We start from the raw sequence: 17,163 nt of genomic DNA, 5'->3' as shown, positions 1-17,163 counted from the left end.
GTTCACTTATTTTAGTACTTACACCAACTAATATAGGCCTACTCTCTCACTCCTCTGAAAACAACTTCTCGAAAAAATCCACCACTGCCTGCTTAACCAAGTCTGGCTGAACCACCAAAGACCCATTCACTGCCACAAAATCAAGTAAAATTTTCCTCTGTCTTCTGCTAGCCATCATGTGAAAAAGACCTTGAATTCTTATCACCATTTGCAGCCCAAAGTAAACTGGATTTTTGCTGCCACATGTTCTATTTTTTTCTCTTCAGGTCCCAAATTGAACTTAGCACCTCTCTTCTGCGACTTTTCTCAAACTCCTGCAAATCTCTAGACTCAGCCTTTAGGTCCCACTCATGCAGTTCATCCTCAGCTTTTTTCAGATTTTCATCCACATTACCAAACACTTCACTATTCCATCTTCGTAATTGACCTTGCAAGTGCCCCAACTTTTTCATAATCCTATAACTAGCCCACCTACTTACTTGACAACTGTCCCATGCAGTCTTAATTGCAACCACAAAATTAGGATGTAAGCTCCAAGCATTAATACACTTGAATGGTTTTGGGCCCCAATCCCTCTCATCAGTCATAATGATGACTAGACAATGATAAGAAATACTTCTATTTAATCCCCACTGCTTAAAGGAGAATTTCTCAAGCCAGCCAACGTCCAGAAGAAATCTATCTAACCTGCTCCACCTCTCACCCTCCACATCATTGCACCATGTAAATGATCTTCCAAGCATTGGCAAGTCCATCAACTCCATAGTGTCAATAAAGCCATTAAAGTCCTTCATCTCCCTATCTCTTCTTACGCACCCTTTCCTCTCACTCATAAACCTTATCTCATTGAAGTCACCCCCAATGCACCAAGGCCTTGAAAATGCTACTCTCAATTTGGACAATGATTCCCATAAAATCCTCCGGCCACTAACATCGTTTGGTGTATACACATTAACAATTACACATTCAAACGAGTGATTAAGTATTCCTGCCAACAACGCAAAACTTTTATTGCAACAACACTCTTTAAGCTCAAATACCTCAGGATTCCATAAGCATAGAAGACCACATGCACTACCTTCGGCACCCACCTCCAAAAAGCCCACATCCTCTGCTGGCCACAAAGACTTGATGAACCTAACATCAACACTGTTTTTCTTAGTTTCCTGAAGTAGCAACACCCCAATCCTTCGATCATTAACTAGCTTCTTAATGCTCATTCTCTTCTCTAGTTTGCCCAATCCCCTAACATTCCATGTAACAATCTTCATTTACAAATATCAGACACTCACCAAACCCCCACAGCCTATCGAGCAATCTAAACAGCCCCTTCAGCCTCCTCCACCCTCTCCCTATCCTTCAGTTCCAGCATTACAATTCGGTTGACAGCCTCCTGCTCCTTATCTTTACAATCCATCCCAAGAACCTTCCCAACTTGTAAGGTAGCAAGAGCCTCCTCCCGAATCTCCCTCCTCCTTCTTGAAGCATTACTGTGTGAAATTGAAGCTGAAATTGTAGACACAGCAACTCGAAAAATAGCACCATTCCTAAGACTTGGGCTGGGCAGAACCCCTCTTTGTAACGTAAAACTTCAATGATGCTTGACTTTTCTTCTCAATTGAGAACCTTGCTTCTTCCCTTTATTATCAGTAGCACCCTTCCTGGGCACAATATCCTTATTCTTTGTTTGAGCTAGGACTAGTTTTGGACAAAGAGATGGCCCAATTTGATGTTGGGCTGCACTCTCACTTAAATTTGAATCTACCCCAATGGGTCCTGCAACTGCTGCCTTAGACTGAATTCCACTTAAAACAACTTGGAGATTAATATTGGGCCTAGCACGATCAGATTCACTAACACTTTTTACAAATTCAGTTGAGCAAACACGACCCACCTCTTTTTGAAATTCAATTGGCGCCTCATTTCTTGAGCTCATCACCAGCTCTAGACCTTCCACATTACCACCTTCATTACGTTGTATACTTCCCAGACCATGCTCTATTGCATTGACCACCGTATCTGCCAACGCCTCATTAACTCCATCCATTTGCACATGTTCTCTATCCACCGTGTCTTCTACTGAATTTGCCACCACATCATTATCTGCCACATCCGCTAAATCTTTTGCCACCTCCTTAGAACTATCAAACCCATCGTCCCCATCTTCTTTGCTTCCTTCACCATTGATTAACTTCTGTTCACAGGTAACACTCAGAGAACTTGAGGCAAGAACCTCGGAATTCACCTCCCTTCTGCAATTTTTGGACAAATCAAACAATGGATGATCTTCACAAACTCGAATAGGAAACTTGCATTCATTGCACTCCAAAAACACCACTGTATTAATAACCTCCAATGAAGAAGTAATAATCTTCACCCTACCATACTCAAAGGAGCAAGGATCGTTAATGTCTTCTTCTAGTTGCACCACTTCACCCCAAATGCTGCCAATATCACGAAAAGTATTAGTACTCCATAGATTGATTGGTACACCCATGCAAGAAATCCAAACACATCGGTCGGTTGAAATGGATTTTCTTTTCCCCCACTCTGTTATAGAGTCACTCCACCGAGAAATCCACGTATCCACACGAGCTCTTTCCTCATTCATTTGTTGCTTTGAAGAGAATGTTAAGATAGCTAACTTACCACCTCCATTTCTGACTCTAACTCCTTTCATGCGCTCCTTAACCTCTGTTTCAAATTCGTGAAATGACACGATTGCTCTAAGACTAACCAACAGGCTTTCATACAACCATCCATTACCAGCCTCTCTTGCTTGAACTACCAACTTTTCCTTCCAAAAGTTAGAACCCTGCATCACAACTTCTGCATAGGATCGCCACCGATGGCTTTGCATTTCTATTTTAGGAGATACCTTCTGAACCCCACTCATCATCCTCTTATCCCCTATAAGACGCTCCTTCCCCCCCATTCGCTCTAATTTCTGGACATTTGCTTGCTTCACCCTTAATGCCTTGTTATTACACCACAGGCCATTCGCCTTTTGAATCGCCATATCAGCGGCGACCTTACAATCGTACCTCACAAAACCAAATCGTGTTCCCGAACTTTTCCTTCGCTTTGACGGAATGAATACATCCTTGACAACTCCGAACTTTCCAAACAAAGAATACAAGCTCTTAGGATCCATAGAGTTTGGTAGATCATCCACAAATAGTGTAAACAAACCTTCCTTCAATGATCGATTTCCTTGCAAGCCTACCATTTTTCTACGAATCACCGGATTCCACCCTTTTCTCTCCATCTCAGAAGCTATCCTATTACCTTCGAGACTGCGCAATACCTTCCCAAGTTCTAAGAAGGAGAGAGTGCATCTGGGGAGTATTTTCCGAGAAAGTGAAATTTTAAGAGAGAACTTTTTGCCTCTCTTTCTTGCTGCTGTTGCTTCCAAGGATGAGTAGGGCAGACTGGAATCTTCCAAATTGAAAATCTGAAGAAGATGAGAGCTTCTCTTTGCCTCTCCTTCCTGCTGCTACTGCTTCTTCCAAGGATGAGCTAGGGCAACGATGGGTAAATAAGTAATCATTTCCCTAATGCTAACGGACTAAATTTTCAATACCAAGTGTTGGCGCAGACTATGAATCCTGTTATGCAAGGCTCTTCTTAAGCTCTTCGGCTTATCAATCCGTTCTCCAAATCTGCAAACAAAAAAACAAACTATTAAATGGACCCTATCTCTCCTAATCCCATCCCTCCTTCTACATATCAAAACAAACGGGGCCTAAGTTCTAACCTATTCAAGGTGTGTTTGAGAATGACTATTTTATTAATTTCTTTTGTCTTTGTTTTTTTTTTTTTTTTTTCCCTTCACTTTTGCATCTTGAATTTTGTTAAATATGCAACGCTGTATATAATCTTATTGTTATGATTGATAAACAACCATATGTAAGTGGGTATAATCAATATTTGGTTTCATGTCTAAGACCACTGTGGAGAGATTCGTTAACTTTTCTGTCGCATTCATAAACGTCATTGTCATAGTTTTTAACTTCAACTAGTTGATTATTACAAACAACTAAACTAATTTTTTCATGACAAGCAGTGGTGAGAGTAGTGGCGCTGAGATGATAATTTCTCTTCATTCCATATTTATTAAATATATTTAAACAAAATTAGTTATACAAGTATCTAGGACAATTATGTTTTTGTGTACTGGCGTGTGAATAAATTTATGTTGTTAATGCCATGTCCTAAAAAAAACTCCTGCCATGCAAATTCAATTCTACGGACATAATCATCGTTTTAGTGAGTGGCATTACCAAAAAGGTGAATTTTTTTATTATTTTGAGGGAGGTCATTACATTTTGAGTATGAATTTCACATGTTTATTTACATACTTCTAATATTTGTAAGTAAAACACACTTTATAATTGATAGAGAATATGAGTCATTTGTACCAAAAAATATATTGATCACATAGATCCCACCATTAATTCTTCACTAATCAAAAAATATGTTTTAATAGTGTGAGCAAAATCAAACTCTAACGGTAGGCTTTATCATTGAGAACTCAAGTCAGAGGTCTAATTTTAAAACTATTGGACCAATAAGTCCATATTTAAATCTTTTTGGATCAAAAAGACATTACATGTCTAACAAGATAACTATCGAAAGCTTATCAATTTGTTTATATGTTCAAATATCATTTATTTATCCAACTATATGTTCAAATGTCTAACTATTTACACGTGTCACCTATTTATTTATTTATTTATTTAATGTCACCTATTTATGCACTTAATTACCAGCAGCTGCCACCATTAGTTGCCAATGACTTTCTGGCAAATTTTTCGATAAATTTTCCGCCACCAGCGGCTTTTCAATGTATGCCATTTGAACTTCATTTTCACATTTGTTAATATTGTATAATCAAACTCGTGGCTTTAGGGCCCAAAAAAAACAAAAAACAAAAAAATAAACAAACTAAGAGGACGGATTTCATCAGCAATTTATTAATATTAATAGATATTGGTTAAGGATATTTTTATTATGATTAATGCTTCCTACCCCCACTGGGGGTCGACCCCCAGTGAGGTGTCGGCCCCGAATTGGTCCAAAAAAAAAAATTATTATTATTATTATATTTTTTTTAAAGTTTTCAGCCAGTGGGGGCGCGCCACGTCACTGGGGGCGCGACCCCCACTGGGAGTATGCAGCGCGGTTGTTTTATTATATACATCTTTATAGTAATAGATAGTGGTTAAGGATATTTTTATTATATACATCCTCATTGGGATTTAATAATGGCCCGACCCATCCGAGCATTGGCTTGGGTCAGTTTAAGCGGATTTCGTAGGCTCTCGCTTTTTTAGCAGTCTAGCCTGGCCCATGGGTCAAAAAAGGGGCCAGGCCTAGGTGGGCCTTTTTTTTTTTGGGTAAAAAAATGAACGATAAATACATTATCTATGTAGATTATTTATTAGCGATAAAAATAAAAGAACAATTATACTAGAGTATTTTAGTTAAGATTAATGAGATGTTTTGTTTGGTTATGTTTTATGGTGGTATTTAAATTTAATTATATATGACTTGTGTTTTTTAATTATGAACTTATAACTAAAAAAGTATGTAATTATGTAATTTTTTTCTTTTAAAATGAATAATTTTATATATATGAAAATGAAACTTTCAATATTATAATATTAAATTAATTATATAATATTTATTGAATGAATAATTTTTATTTCAAAAGGAAATAAAATATTGTAAAAATTTATATCATTAAATAAAATAGGTGTAGATTATTGATAATGGTAGAACAATTGCATCACTATTGGTCAAGTATATCCCAATTAGGTTAACACCTATTAGCCTACCAATCATTTGTATTATACTCCATCTCAATAATTTAAAAAAAAATAAAAATAAAAATTCAATCTCGTTGCTCGAGGATATGTCATCCAAATCATTTTGAATTTGCTCATTTTCACTATAATTTTATTTTCTCGTAAGCGCATTCATATGATTTCTGGATATCATCAGTACCTCAACCATTTGGGGTGAAAACCTGCTACAGTAATCGCTCAGCACCCGTCTACCTGCACTAAAAGTTGTTTCCAAATGAACTGTAGAAATATGAACGGTTAGCATATCACGGGCCATCTATGAAACCACATGCTACATAGGGCTATTTTGCGAAGTGGGTTAAAAGCCACTTCCCAGCTTTTAACCCACTTCCCTTTCTCACAAAAAAGTCAAAAAAAAGTTAAAAAATAGCTTTTAACCATCTTTCCAAAACACCCCATAGTTTCATTCTGTTTCCACTATTTTAAAATGTCAAAATCATCGATATCATTCATTGACGGGCTTTTCAAATAACGTTGTAATTCAGAACTACTTACGCTTGTATGTTAAGATATTCTTCTACTTTTTATTACTGAAAAAATATTTAATCTCCTGCCTCAAGATGAGACTGCTAGTGTAGTGTGTATAGGTGCATTTACACATGCAACTATCCTGTATTCTTCAAATAATCTATTGCATGTTTACATAATAGGACAAACTATGTTTGATCAACGAAAATACGTTCTAAAAATTCTTATAAACCAATTTGTTTACACCTAGGATCAATTATTATGGCTAAACCTAAAAGATGAGGCAAATGATCAAAATATTTATCAAATTTTGCTTTTATTGAAGTAATAATGATTACATAATATTCATTACTCATATATTTTATGAAAACTTTAATTATTTCTATTAGCATATGTAAAATAAATGGTGAAGTAAGAATATATATATATATATATAATTTTGTTAAAGTATCAAAAATTAAAAAAAAATCTTTATACAAGGTTACTTGGCGCCAATTAAGTTCTGTGGGAGTCAGAATTATCCTATTGATGTTGTTGCAAAAAAAAAAAAAAAAAATCTATTGCACATACGTTGAATTTCACTTACTATCTATATCTAAAATTAATTTTTTAAATGGCATACTTTTTTGTTGATAAATTTTTCTATATTCCGAAATTTGACTTGCAGAAGACATAATAGTAACAATTCTATTTTTTTATTACAAGTACAGAATATACATGTATAGCTTCTTTAACAATCAAATTTAAAATATAAGTAGAACAACGAATATGAAATAAATCACCATCAACAAGTAATTATAAAGTTGGTTTTAAATAGGCTACAATGTGATTATATATGCTGTATTACCTAAATTAATTGTAAATATTTTATTTTGTAAAGCCCACTCTTATAATACATTTCTTATTTCTACACCAAGTAAATGACCAGTGTATAGAAGTTCAACTAATTTAAATGAAATAATTCTTTTATTTAATTTCCAATCATTATCAACAAAATGTGCAGTGATATTCTAAACCATTATTTGACCACAGATTCGATGTTAAATAAACTCTTCCATTTAAATTTTTAAAAATATCAAATAATTCACTTTTAACATCTTTAAATTTTTTTAAAATTTTGTTTCCAATAGTATTTCTTGAAAAACTTTGATATAGCGGTGTAAAACTTTTGTGAATTATTTTGCTAAAATCGAGACATTCACTAGTAGTAAAAGATTTTTTTTTTAATAATATAATCAACTACAGAATTTTGTGTAAGTATAGGATCATATGAAAATGTTTGCAAATTACCTGTTGATGAAACCCTTAATTGCATTTGACTTCTAATATCAGGTTGTTGATTTTGTAAATATTTGCTAACATGTCTTTTTAGATGACTAGTACCCCCGGTAGATGCAACACTAAGTAAATGTGTACAATATTTACATTTTATTTTAAATGTAATTGTACCATAAGATTATTTATAAATATTTTTTCAAAATATTCCCATGCACTACTAGTTGTGCCCTTAGATGATGATCTAACTGTTGAAAAATGGATATTAGAAGGAGAATCAACAGATTCATGTTGTGTAGTATATGTATTAATATCGACATAAACATTAAGAATATTATGATCCATAGTAATGTAAGTAAAATAATATATAAGAACTAACAATTAATTTAAATAATGTGTAAATAGAATGAGTAAAAATAATAATTAATATATGTTTACAAATAATGAATGGAAAAAAATGAGTAGCTAATAAATTTAATTAAACTAATTAATGTTACCAACTGGTAAATGCGATACAGAAATTAGCTTATTCTGATAAAAAATTTTTGTTGCACAATTACAATTGCCACTTAGGGATGACACTTCAAAATTAATTGAGAATTGAGAGAGATTGAGAGTTTAAGAGTGATTGAGAGTTTAAGAGTTTAAGAAAGATTGAGAGAGTTTAAGAGAGAGAATTATTTGTGAGATTTATTTTGAAAAAAGAGGAATATTTACAATAGTTTGAAAGATTGAAATAAATTTATAAATAAAAAAATTACCGTTGTGTTAAACGGTAGTATGACCATTAAATTTTTTTTTTTTTTTAAAGTCTGCAAAGGTGCAGGCATATATATATATATATATATTTTTTTTTTTTCATTGCGACTTGATGTAAGTGAAAAGTGATGTGATATATATAGGGGTGTGCTTAATACCGTCGAAATTGCCAAAACCGCACTGAACCGCACCGCCAAGGCAAATTCGTTATTATTTGCCAATCAAACCGCCGGTTTTTGGTCAGAAAAATGGCAAATTCTAGTGACACTTTTATCAATTCGCCGGTTTCTATTTTTCTTCCAAATCGCACCGACCCGCACCGCACCGCTATTAAATCATGTTTTATAAGATTCTAAAAATTCTTTTTTATTTAAGTTTGCTTATTGTTCTATATCTTAGAATATAGTATTACATTACTGCTCGAGGGGAATTCAAGATGTCAGTAATCCAAAATAAAGTTGGATTCCAATTCACTTTTCAATCTTTTTTTTTTTTTTCTGGCCATGTTGCAAACTTGCATCAGCTCACTTTTTAATTTAAATATTTTTCAACAGTAACCATTTTCAATATATTGTAAACTTGAATAATATTAATTTTATGTATTGTATTTGATCATTGTAGCTTCCACAGATGCTTGTAATGAACTGATGGCATAGTCGTTGATATTATCATGTTGTTGCTACACTTATTGCATCAGAAGAAAGTTTCGCAAGATGCTTAACATCACGGTATCTCTCGTCTTTTTTTTACTCTTTGATTTAAGTTTTGTAATTTGAATTATATTTTTTATAAACCTCCAATCCGCCCGAACCGTCAAGGTAAATCCGCCATTATTTGCCAATTGAATCGCCGATTTTTAATAAAAAAAATGACAAATTCTAGTGACACTTTTATCAATTTACCACCCACCATACACTTTTTATTTTTCTCTCAAACCGCACCGACCCACACACGCCTAGATACATCTAAGGCTGGTAGGGGCGAGGTGCATAATTTTTATTTTTTATTTTTTTTTCTTTGATTGAAACTTGATGTGAGTAAAGAGTGATGTGATGCATGCAAGGGGGTAGGGGTAGGTGGGCGGGGGCAGCAATCTAGCATAGGTGCAGAATTATTATTTTATTTTATTTTGTTTTTCATTCATGGTAAAGAAATGGCCGTTGTTTTTATTTATTTATTTATTTATTTATTTTTGCAAGACCGACCTTTTATTTTATTTAATTTATTTTTTTAATTATTTAACTGTCGTAACTTGCCTTTTATCTATTTATTTTTTTAAAACGTGAGCATTGGCTTAAGAGGGCTAGGCCGAGGCCTAAATTTTTTTGGGGTCGGGCTGGGTTAATGGGCTGAGCTTCAAATGGAAGGCCTAGTCCCAAGGTACTGGATTGGGCTCAGGCATGGGTCGAAAAGGGCCGGTCCCACCTCGGGCCTCAGGAGAGTTTCGAGTCTCGAACCATTTTTACATCCCTGCATTCTTACTGTATGCCCTTTTAGTTATGTTATTTTTTTTATTTATAATTATGACTAATTTTTTTTTAATTATGATATAATTTTGAGATATTTGATTATAACTTTTTTATATTTAATTATGATTTTTTAAAAAAAAATTATAACACAGAAAATATAGAATCATACTTATTTTCTTCTCAAATCAACATTCAAACGGTTGGCGTGGCGACCGTGTCAGCCCACTGAAATGCTATTTCTCTATAAATATCCAAGCAAATACTCATCAGTGTTCACAAGTCACTCTCTCTCTCTCTCTCTCTCTAGCTAGCTAGCTATTCCTCTTTTCCCTTCTCTGGTTGTGGCCTATAGAACCATCTGTGTATGTCTCATTGTTCTGTTGAATGGAATTCATCTATTTGCAGAGGGAAGGAATCTAAAAGCCATGGAAAAAGAGGAATTTAATTCAATTCCCATACAAGATGACGGAGAAAAGGGGCACTTAGGCACCGCGGTGGCCATTATCGAAGGCTGTTATTTGATGATTACCAACCCAGTTTTAGTCCTGGAGTTGGTCATGCCATTCCAGATTATGAAGGAGGACGAACCCCCTGATGGTGGTGATGATGATGTTGCCTTTGCCATTTTTTTTGTTTTTCTTTTTATGTATTGCTTTTGTGATTTCTATGATTAGTCTTTGCTCATGTTTTGATTAAAGCACCAATCACTTTTGTTTTTATGTTAATTATCAATAAAATCCACGATAATTTTGCGATGGAGATGACGGGGTTCTGACTATTTCGACAATGGCAAGGACAGCAAATCGTGAGATTTTTAACCTTTGAGTTTGAATACAAAAAATTTAGTGCAAGTATTTTGATTGTACTTGAATTATGTTACGTTCCATTGTTACGTAGCTTATTTATGGGTTTGAAAACTTTTGATACAGGTCTCTTTTTATCGTTTTAAATAACAGTACCAAGTAATGTATTAATATGGGTAAATTACAATGACACTTTCTGAAGGTTTATATTTATTATACTTTCCTTCCTCATTTTTTAAAAATTACATCTGCTCTTAAAGTTTAAAGTTTCATTACAGATTCCCTTTCAGCAATTTAATTTTTTTAAATACCAATTTTGCCCTTATTGAGTAAATTACATTGACACCCCTCACATTTTAGAAATTACAATCCCCTCCCTAAGTTTTAAAGTAGCATTACCAATTGCCCCCTCGGTTAGTATTAGTTGGAAAAAAAATTCATTGAAAAAAAAATTATTTGAAAATTTTTTTTGTTAGTAAAGTTTTTAAGTTTTTGTTTAAAAACCAACGAAAGCTCATTTTTTAAATTTATGTTTTTTTTTTCAAATTTACAAACTAAGACAATCATTTATAAACTAAAAAAAATTATCAAACAAGTTTTTATGATAATTTTTTTAATTTTTGTAAATATAAATTGAAAACTAAAAACAAAATGGTTACCAAACAGGCTCGATGGTAAAAATGTTGTAAAATTAACAAATAATTAAATAAGTTACCAACGTAAAAAATGACTTTTCAAAAGATTCTTAGGTTATGTATTGTTTGATTTTTAGAAAAAAAAAATTTAAAATTAAAAATTAATTTGGTTAAGAAATAAAAAATAAAAAATAATTATCATTTAAGGGTAAAAAATAATTATCATTTTAACTTTTGGGCAGGTTATGTACATACGTATGATTGTTTCAATTTAATTTGTAAAAAATTATTCCTAACCACTCGAAAGATAAAAATTATATAAAAATGATAATTATTTTTTATTTTTTTATTTCTTAACCAAATTACTTTTTAATTTTTAATTTTTTTTTCTAAAAATCAAACCATACATAGCTTAAGAATCATTTGATAAGTCATTTTTTACGTTGTTAATTTATTTAATTATTTGTTAATTTTATGATATTTTTACCATCAAGCCTGTTTGGTAACCATTTCGTTTTCAGTTTTTAATTTATATTTACAAAAATTTTAAAAAATGTCATAAAAACTTGTTTGATAATTTTTTTGGTTTATAAATAGTTGTCTTAGTTTGTAAATTTGAGAAAAAAAATGTAAATTCAAAAAATGAGCTTACGTTAGTTTTTAAACAGAAATTTAAAAACTTTACTAAAAAATTTTTTTTTCTATTAATTTTGTTTCAAATAATTTTTTTTCCAACTAATACTAACCGATAGGGTAATTGATAATGCTACTTTAAACCTTAGGGAGGAGATTATAATTTCTAAAATGTGAGGGGTGTCAATGTAATTTACCCAATAATGGCAAAAGTGGTATTTAAAAAATTAAATTGCTGAAGGGAGGAATCTGTAATGTAATTTTAAACCTCAGGGGGGGAGATGTAATTTTTAAAAGGTAAGGGGGGGAAACTGTAATAAACATAAATCTCAGGAAGGAATCTGTAATGAAATTTTAAACCTCAGGGGGTGTCAGTATAGTTTACCCTATTAATATTGATGATACGGATAAATATCGGCCCGTATCGAATAATATTGAACCATATATCAATAAATAATAAGTATCGAATGTTTCAAATATCAATACATATCGATAAATACAGGTAGATATTTAAAACATTAATCTCCTTTTAAGTTTATTCTAGTTTGATATATTATATGCTTACATGGAATTCGAAGAAACGTTTATACAAATTATCCGGGTACTTTTTTTTTTTTTTTTTGATATCATGGAAACCTAAGCCTAACACAATTTATCCCCACTTTATACCCCCCTAAAAAAAAATAAAAATAAATAAATAATGACCACCTCTTATGTATTGATGACTTTATGTTATATATTCAATCTAATACCTACCACCACACTATTAACTTCATCACCCAATCTAACCACTCATAATTCCATCCCACCTAAACTAAAAATTTGCATTCAATTAAGTCATCTAAATTCTCAAATTTCTACGTGACCTCTCTGTTATGTTATGGTAGGGATTTAATTTTGAGCAACGCCACGCAACACGGTTTCGGGCTGAGATGCCAAGTGGTAAGGTAGTTAGGCTTGTGACTTGGGCCCCCAGAAATTGGCCCAAAATAGACTTTCCAAATTCATTAGTGCATATGTTAAAAATTCAAATAGGCCTAGTTAACGTTGAGATCCGGTCTTCTTTTTTTTTTTTTTTGATTGAGGCCAGTCTAAAGGACCCCAAAAAAGAATTGTGTTGGGCCCAATAAAAAAACAAAATTATATATAGTTGTTGTTGGGCCAAAGTGCATATATATATATATATATTATAGTAATTTTGTTTATAATTTTAATAATTATATCAGCAAGTAAACTAATAACAAATATAAGTTTTTTTGATACGTATCATTCCATCCATAATTTTTTTTTTTTATAAAAAGAATATATGTATGCAGCCCCATTTCAAAATTTGCCTAAGGCCCTATGATCTCAAGGCTGGCCTCGATCTAAGTGCGCAGGTAATTTATAAAATTAGACAAAGATGTGTGACAAATTGTAATTCTAAACATAGTGAAACTCGCATATAAATCTCACATTTTATTTCACGTGAATCATTTTGTGAAAATTACCTATGTTTGTAAGTTTAGGAATAGTTCCCTTCATACCACTATTCTCTATATCTTTTAATTTATTTATAGGTTGTATTTGAATAGTTAATTAGGTGCATCTAAAAAAAAAATTCTTAAAATATTAAATTTTCTCACTAAAAATAAAATATATATATAAAAAAAAAACTCAATTTCCTAAAACCAAATAAGGTGTATAGAACTCTCATTCTGAAATGATGCAAAATATAGAAAATAAAATAAAAGAAAAATACTAAACAAGTGTGGAAATAAATGAACTACCATGGAAGTCAAAGCTCCATGTCCTGTTGTAATAGAGCATGGCATGTTCTGTTCAGAATTCTTCAATTTTTTGTCTTAGAGTAGTTGTAACTGTTGAATTATGTTTTAAAATTCTCTCAAAATTAAATAAAGTGTTTTAGGACAACGAGCAAAAGAATGATGGGATAACACTTTTTTATTTTTTCCACGAGATATAGGGTACAATAGTTATATCACATAGTATTATCACATGTATCATGAATTAATAAATAACTTTAAATTTATATTGTAGATTTGATCTTCGAATAAAGTTATCATGCCCAACATAATTTTGATTTTTTTTTTTAATTTTCTCTCTGAGTATCTAACATTATTGTTGAAATTAATATGCATCACCATATATTTATAGGAGCAAAATAAATTGGATAATAAACTTGAATTTCATGAGAATATTACATTCATAAATGATCATATATATACAAAAGCTACATACTCATTAATTGAAATCCAATATTACTTGATCAAGCTAGATAATCACACTTAAAGATAAACAAATTCATTCCTAGAATGCTACTCACACTACTATAAACACACACTAAAATCAATAAGTCTAGGAACACAATCACCAAACACAGAATAATAAGACACATAGGTCTCACATAAGGTGAGTCTCGCATGTAGGCACATACCATGTGAACCCCACTCCATGTGAGACATATGCGTCCTTTGGTGGTTGTGTCCTAACATTAACTCCACTAAAATACATAAAGGCATGCACAATATATATGATTAAGACTTGGTTTCAAACAATATATCGACCAATATTGAACAGTAACGGCCGATATATTGATGAATAATGTTATCAGAAGCCCAAAGTCTCGATAGATAACGATTGATACTTTAAACTCTGATCAAGAAAGTTGTCCTAGCTTTAGTTTTGAATGGAATGGCCAACACCGGGGCTATTACCAGGGGGTGTGGGCCTGAAGTCGTTGACATGAGCTGGCGGTGGTAGTGGAGCCCTATCTATGCCTTGGCTTGGTGGCGGTGGTGACAATAGTGGAGCCATAGCTACAGACTTATCTGTATATTGTGCTGTATTTGTGGTCTCACCATGGAATTTGTTGTTCATAGCAGCTATCTTGTTTGTTTCCTTGTTGAAGATTATACTGTGAGATGTGAGTTTTGGGGATTCATTTTTTCTTATTAACTTCAAATTCCTTCCTTCACTGGATTGAATACATTGGAACAAAATGAATATAAGTAAAATACTAGCAGAAGATGATAACTTAATTTGAGCCATGGAGAGAGAGAGAGAGAGAGAGAGAGAGAGAGAGGGGTGACTGAGTCCCTCCATCTCTATGGCTATTTATAGAGCTGAAAAAGTCATGTGGGGCTTTAGATCCTCACAAGTTGGAGATTCTTTGTGATACACTAACAAGTAGGTATCTCTAGGCATGAAAATAGAAAGAATAATAATAATAATAATAATAATAATAATAATAATAATAATGTGTTTTGATGATATTTTTCTTTTTTAAAAAAAAATGAACCGAAAAATAATTTTAAGAATAGCAACCATTCATTTATTTTTATTTTTTTTTGCAAACAAATTTGAGTAAAACGATGGGCTTTGAAAATTAGATCAATCTAATTTTTATATTTATTTTTGTAGATGATCTATACTCATAGTCGAACAAAATAAACAATTCAGATTGTCAAAAGAGAATAAAATGAACAATTCAGATTGTCAAAAGGGAATATGAGCCCCACAAAACCCAACAACAACTCGCAAAAGCCCATCCCTAAAACTATCAAAAAAGTATTGTGATGCTTATATTTTCTTAAGATATCACTTAGCACTCCTAAAAACTACCTAGTGATGTATCTGTATCAAATTTTGATTTGTTAAATATTTTATCATATGAGATCTAAATTCAATGTCACATCATTAGGGATGATAAATTAGGAGATTTAGCATTATTTTTTATTTATCAACTCATTTATAACTGTATTGATTTGGGTGCTACCAATTTCTAATGTAATCTTGATGTATGAAATGGTACAAAATGAAGTCATCATACCTTATTGAAATGGGAAAAAATGGTACGAACCCATCCTTATGGATCCCAAATTTGTTCTAAATGTGTTTGTATGGTGAAAATTAAATTGATGAAATATGGAGTTCACATATGAAATGAATCTGAGGTATTGATTTCTTTTTCTGGATAAATTCTGAGTTGATAAGAATGAGTTTATAAGAATATTGTTGAAATGGGTAAATTACACTAACTTCTTAAATTTAGATAAAATAAGATAAATAAGATAAAATAAACATTTTAGTGTTAAACAAATAACAACATTTTCTCATTCATATGAATAACGAATTTTTAATTGAGGTTATGTTTTATGTAAATTAAGATTGACCATTGTAATTATGCAAAATTTGTCAAACTTAATATATATTTTCTAATTTTTAAAAGGAAAAAACAAATAACAGTGTAGCAGAGTTCCAGCGGGAAACTGCACATAGAGGTATTTATGAAACTGGCACAGAATATTCTTATATTGAACATATATATATATATATATATATATGAATAAAAGTAGGTATTTATTTGTGTTGTCCACTGAGAACATTCACACATGTAAACAAGATTATATATTTTTCACTCAGTCTGAGTCAGACTATCTGCTTTCCAACTAGAAATCCAGACAGTCATGAAGTCCTCCATTTGTTGTATTTTTGCAACCTTCTCGATGTTAACCAGCTAGCTAGAGCTCTTACTTATAAATCATTCTGAATTATTCATTTGCGTAGTGTTTATTTGATCTCATATAAATATAAATGGATGATTAAAAATAATTTGTGATATTGGCCTCTATTTTTGGGCTAGGATCTATTAAATTTTTCTATTCAACTTTTTCACGTATATATATATATATATATATAAATAAATGTGTGAGATTTGTTGAATGTGAGATTGATGTAAGAGGCCAATGAGGAGAGTTGTGAAGGGTGTGTAATAGAGAAGAGTGGTGTGAGATATATAAAAACAAAAATATTTGAGAGATTTAAAATAAAAGCTCTAAAAGGAACTTTAGGGATAGGCACCCTCATTGATGTGATTTTTTTTTTCCTCTGCCATATCGGTAGAACTCAATTAAAGCTCTAAAATTAGAGAATGTATCATTGTGCATATAAAAATACTACGGCAAAAAAAAGACTAGAATTTGGAGTTCAAAAACTCAATTAACTTTGGGCAGGGCTCTTAGGTATTGGTATGGTATCGAATGTTGGGTATTTTTTTATCTCTTTTTTTTTTTCGCAGACCTCCCAACTCGCACCAAGTGCTGACTAGACAACTTGAGGTTCAACATTTTTTTATCCAGACCTCCCAACTCGCACACCAAGTGCTGACTAGACAACTTGAGGTTCAACATTTTTTTATCCAGACCTCCCAACTCGCACACCAAGTGCTGATTGCTGATTAGACAACTTG

At 32.1% G+C, this 17,163-nt stretch overlaps 1 protein-coding gene across 1 annotated transcript; it reads right to left on the bottom strand.

The window, feature by feature from the left end:
* Positions 1 to 248: 248 nt before the first annotated feature.
* On the bottom strand, positions 249 to 1,271 carry LOC114280021 (uncharacterized). Its single transcript, XM_082923975.1, has one exon. The coding sequence runs from the start codon at positions 1,269 to 1,271 to the stop codon at positions 249 to 251; it is 1,023 nt and encodes a 340-aa protein (XP_082780101.1).
* Between the last annotated feature and the right edge of the window lie 15,892 nt (positions 1,272 to 17,163).

This window comes from Camellia sinensis, chromosome 4 (assembly GCF_055761805.1).
Source record: "Camellia sinensis isolate YWXY chromosome 4, ASM5576180v1, whole genome shotgun sequence".
NCBI lineage: Eukaryota > Viridiplantae > Streptophyta > Magnoliopsida > Ericales > Theaceae > Camellia > Camellia sinensis.
Note: the sequence above shows the minus strand (reverse complement) of the source record. Positions and strands in the feature narration are given on the sequence as shown.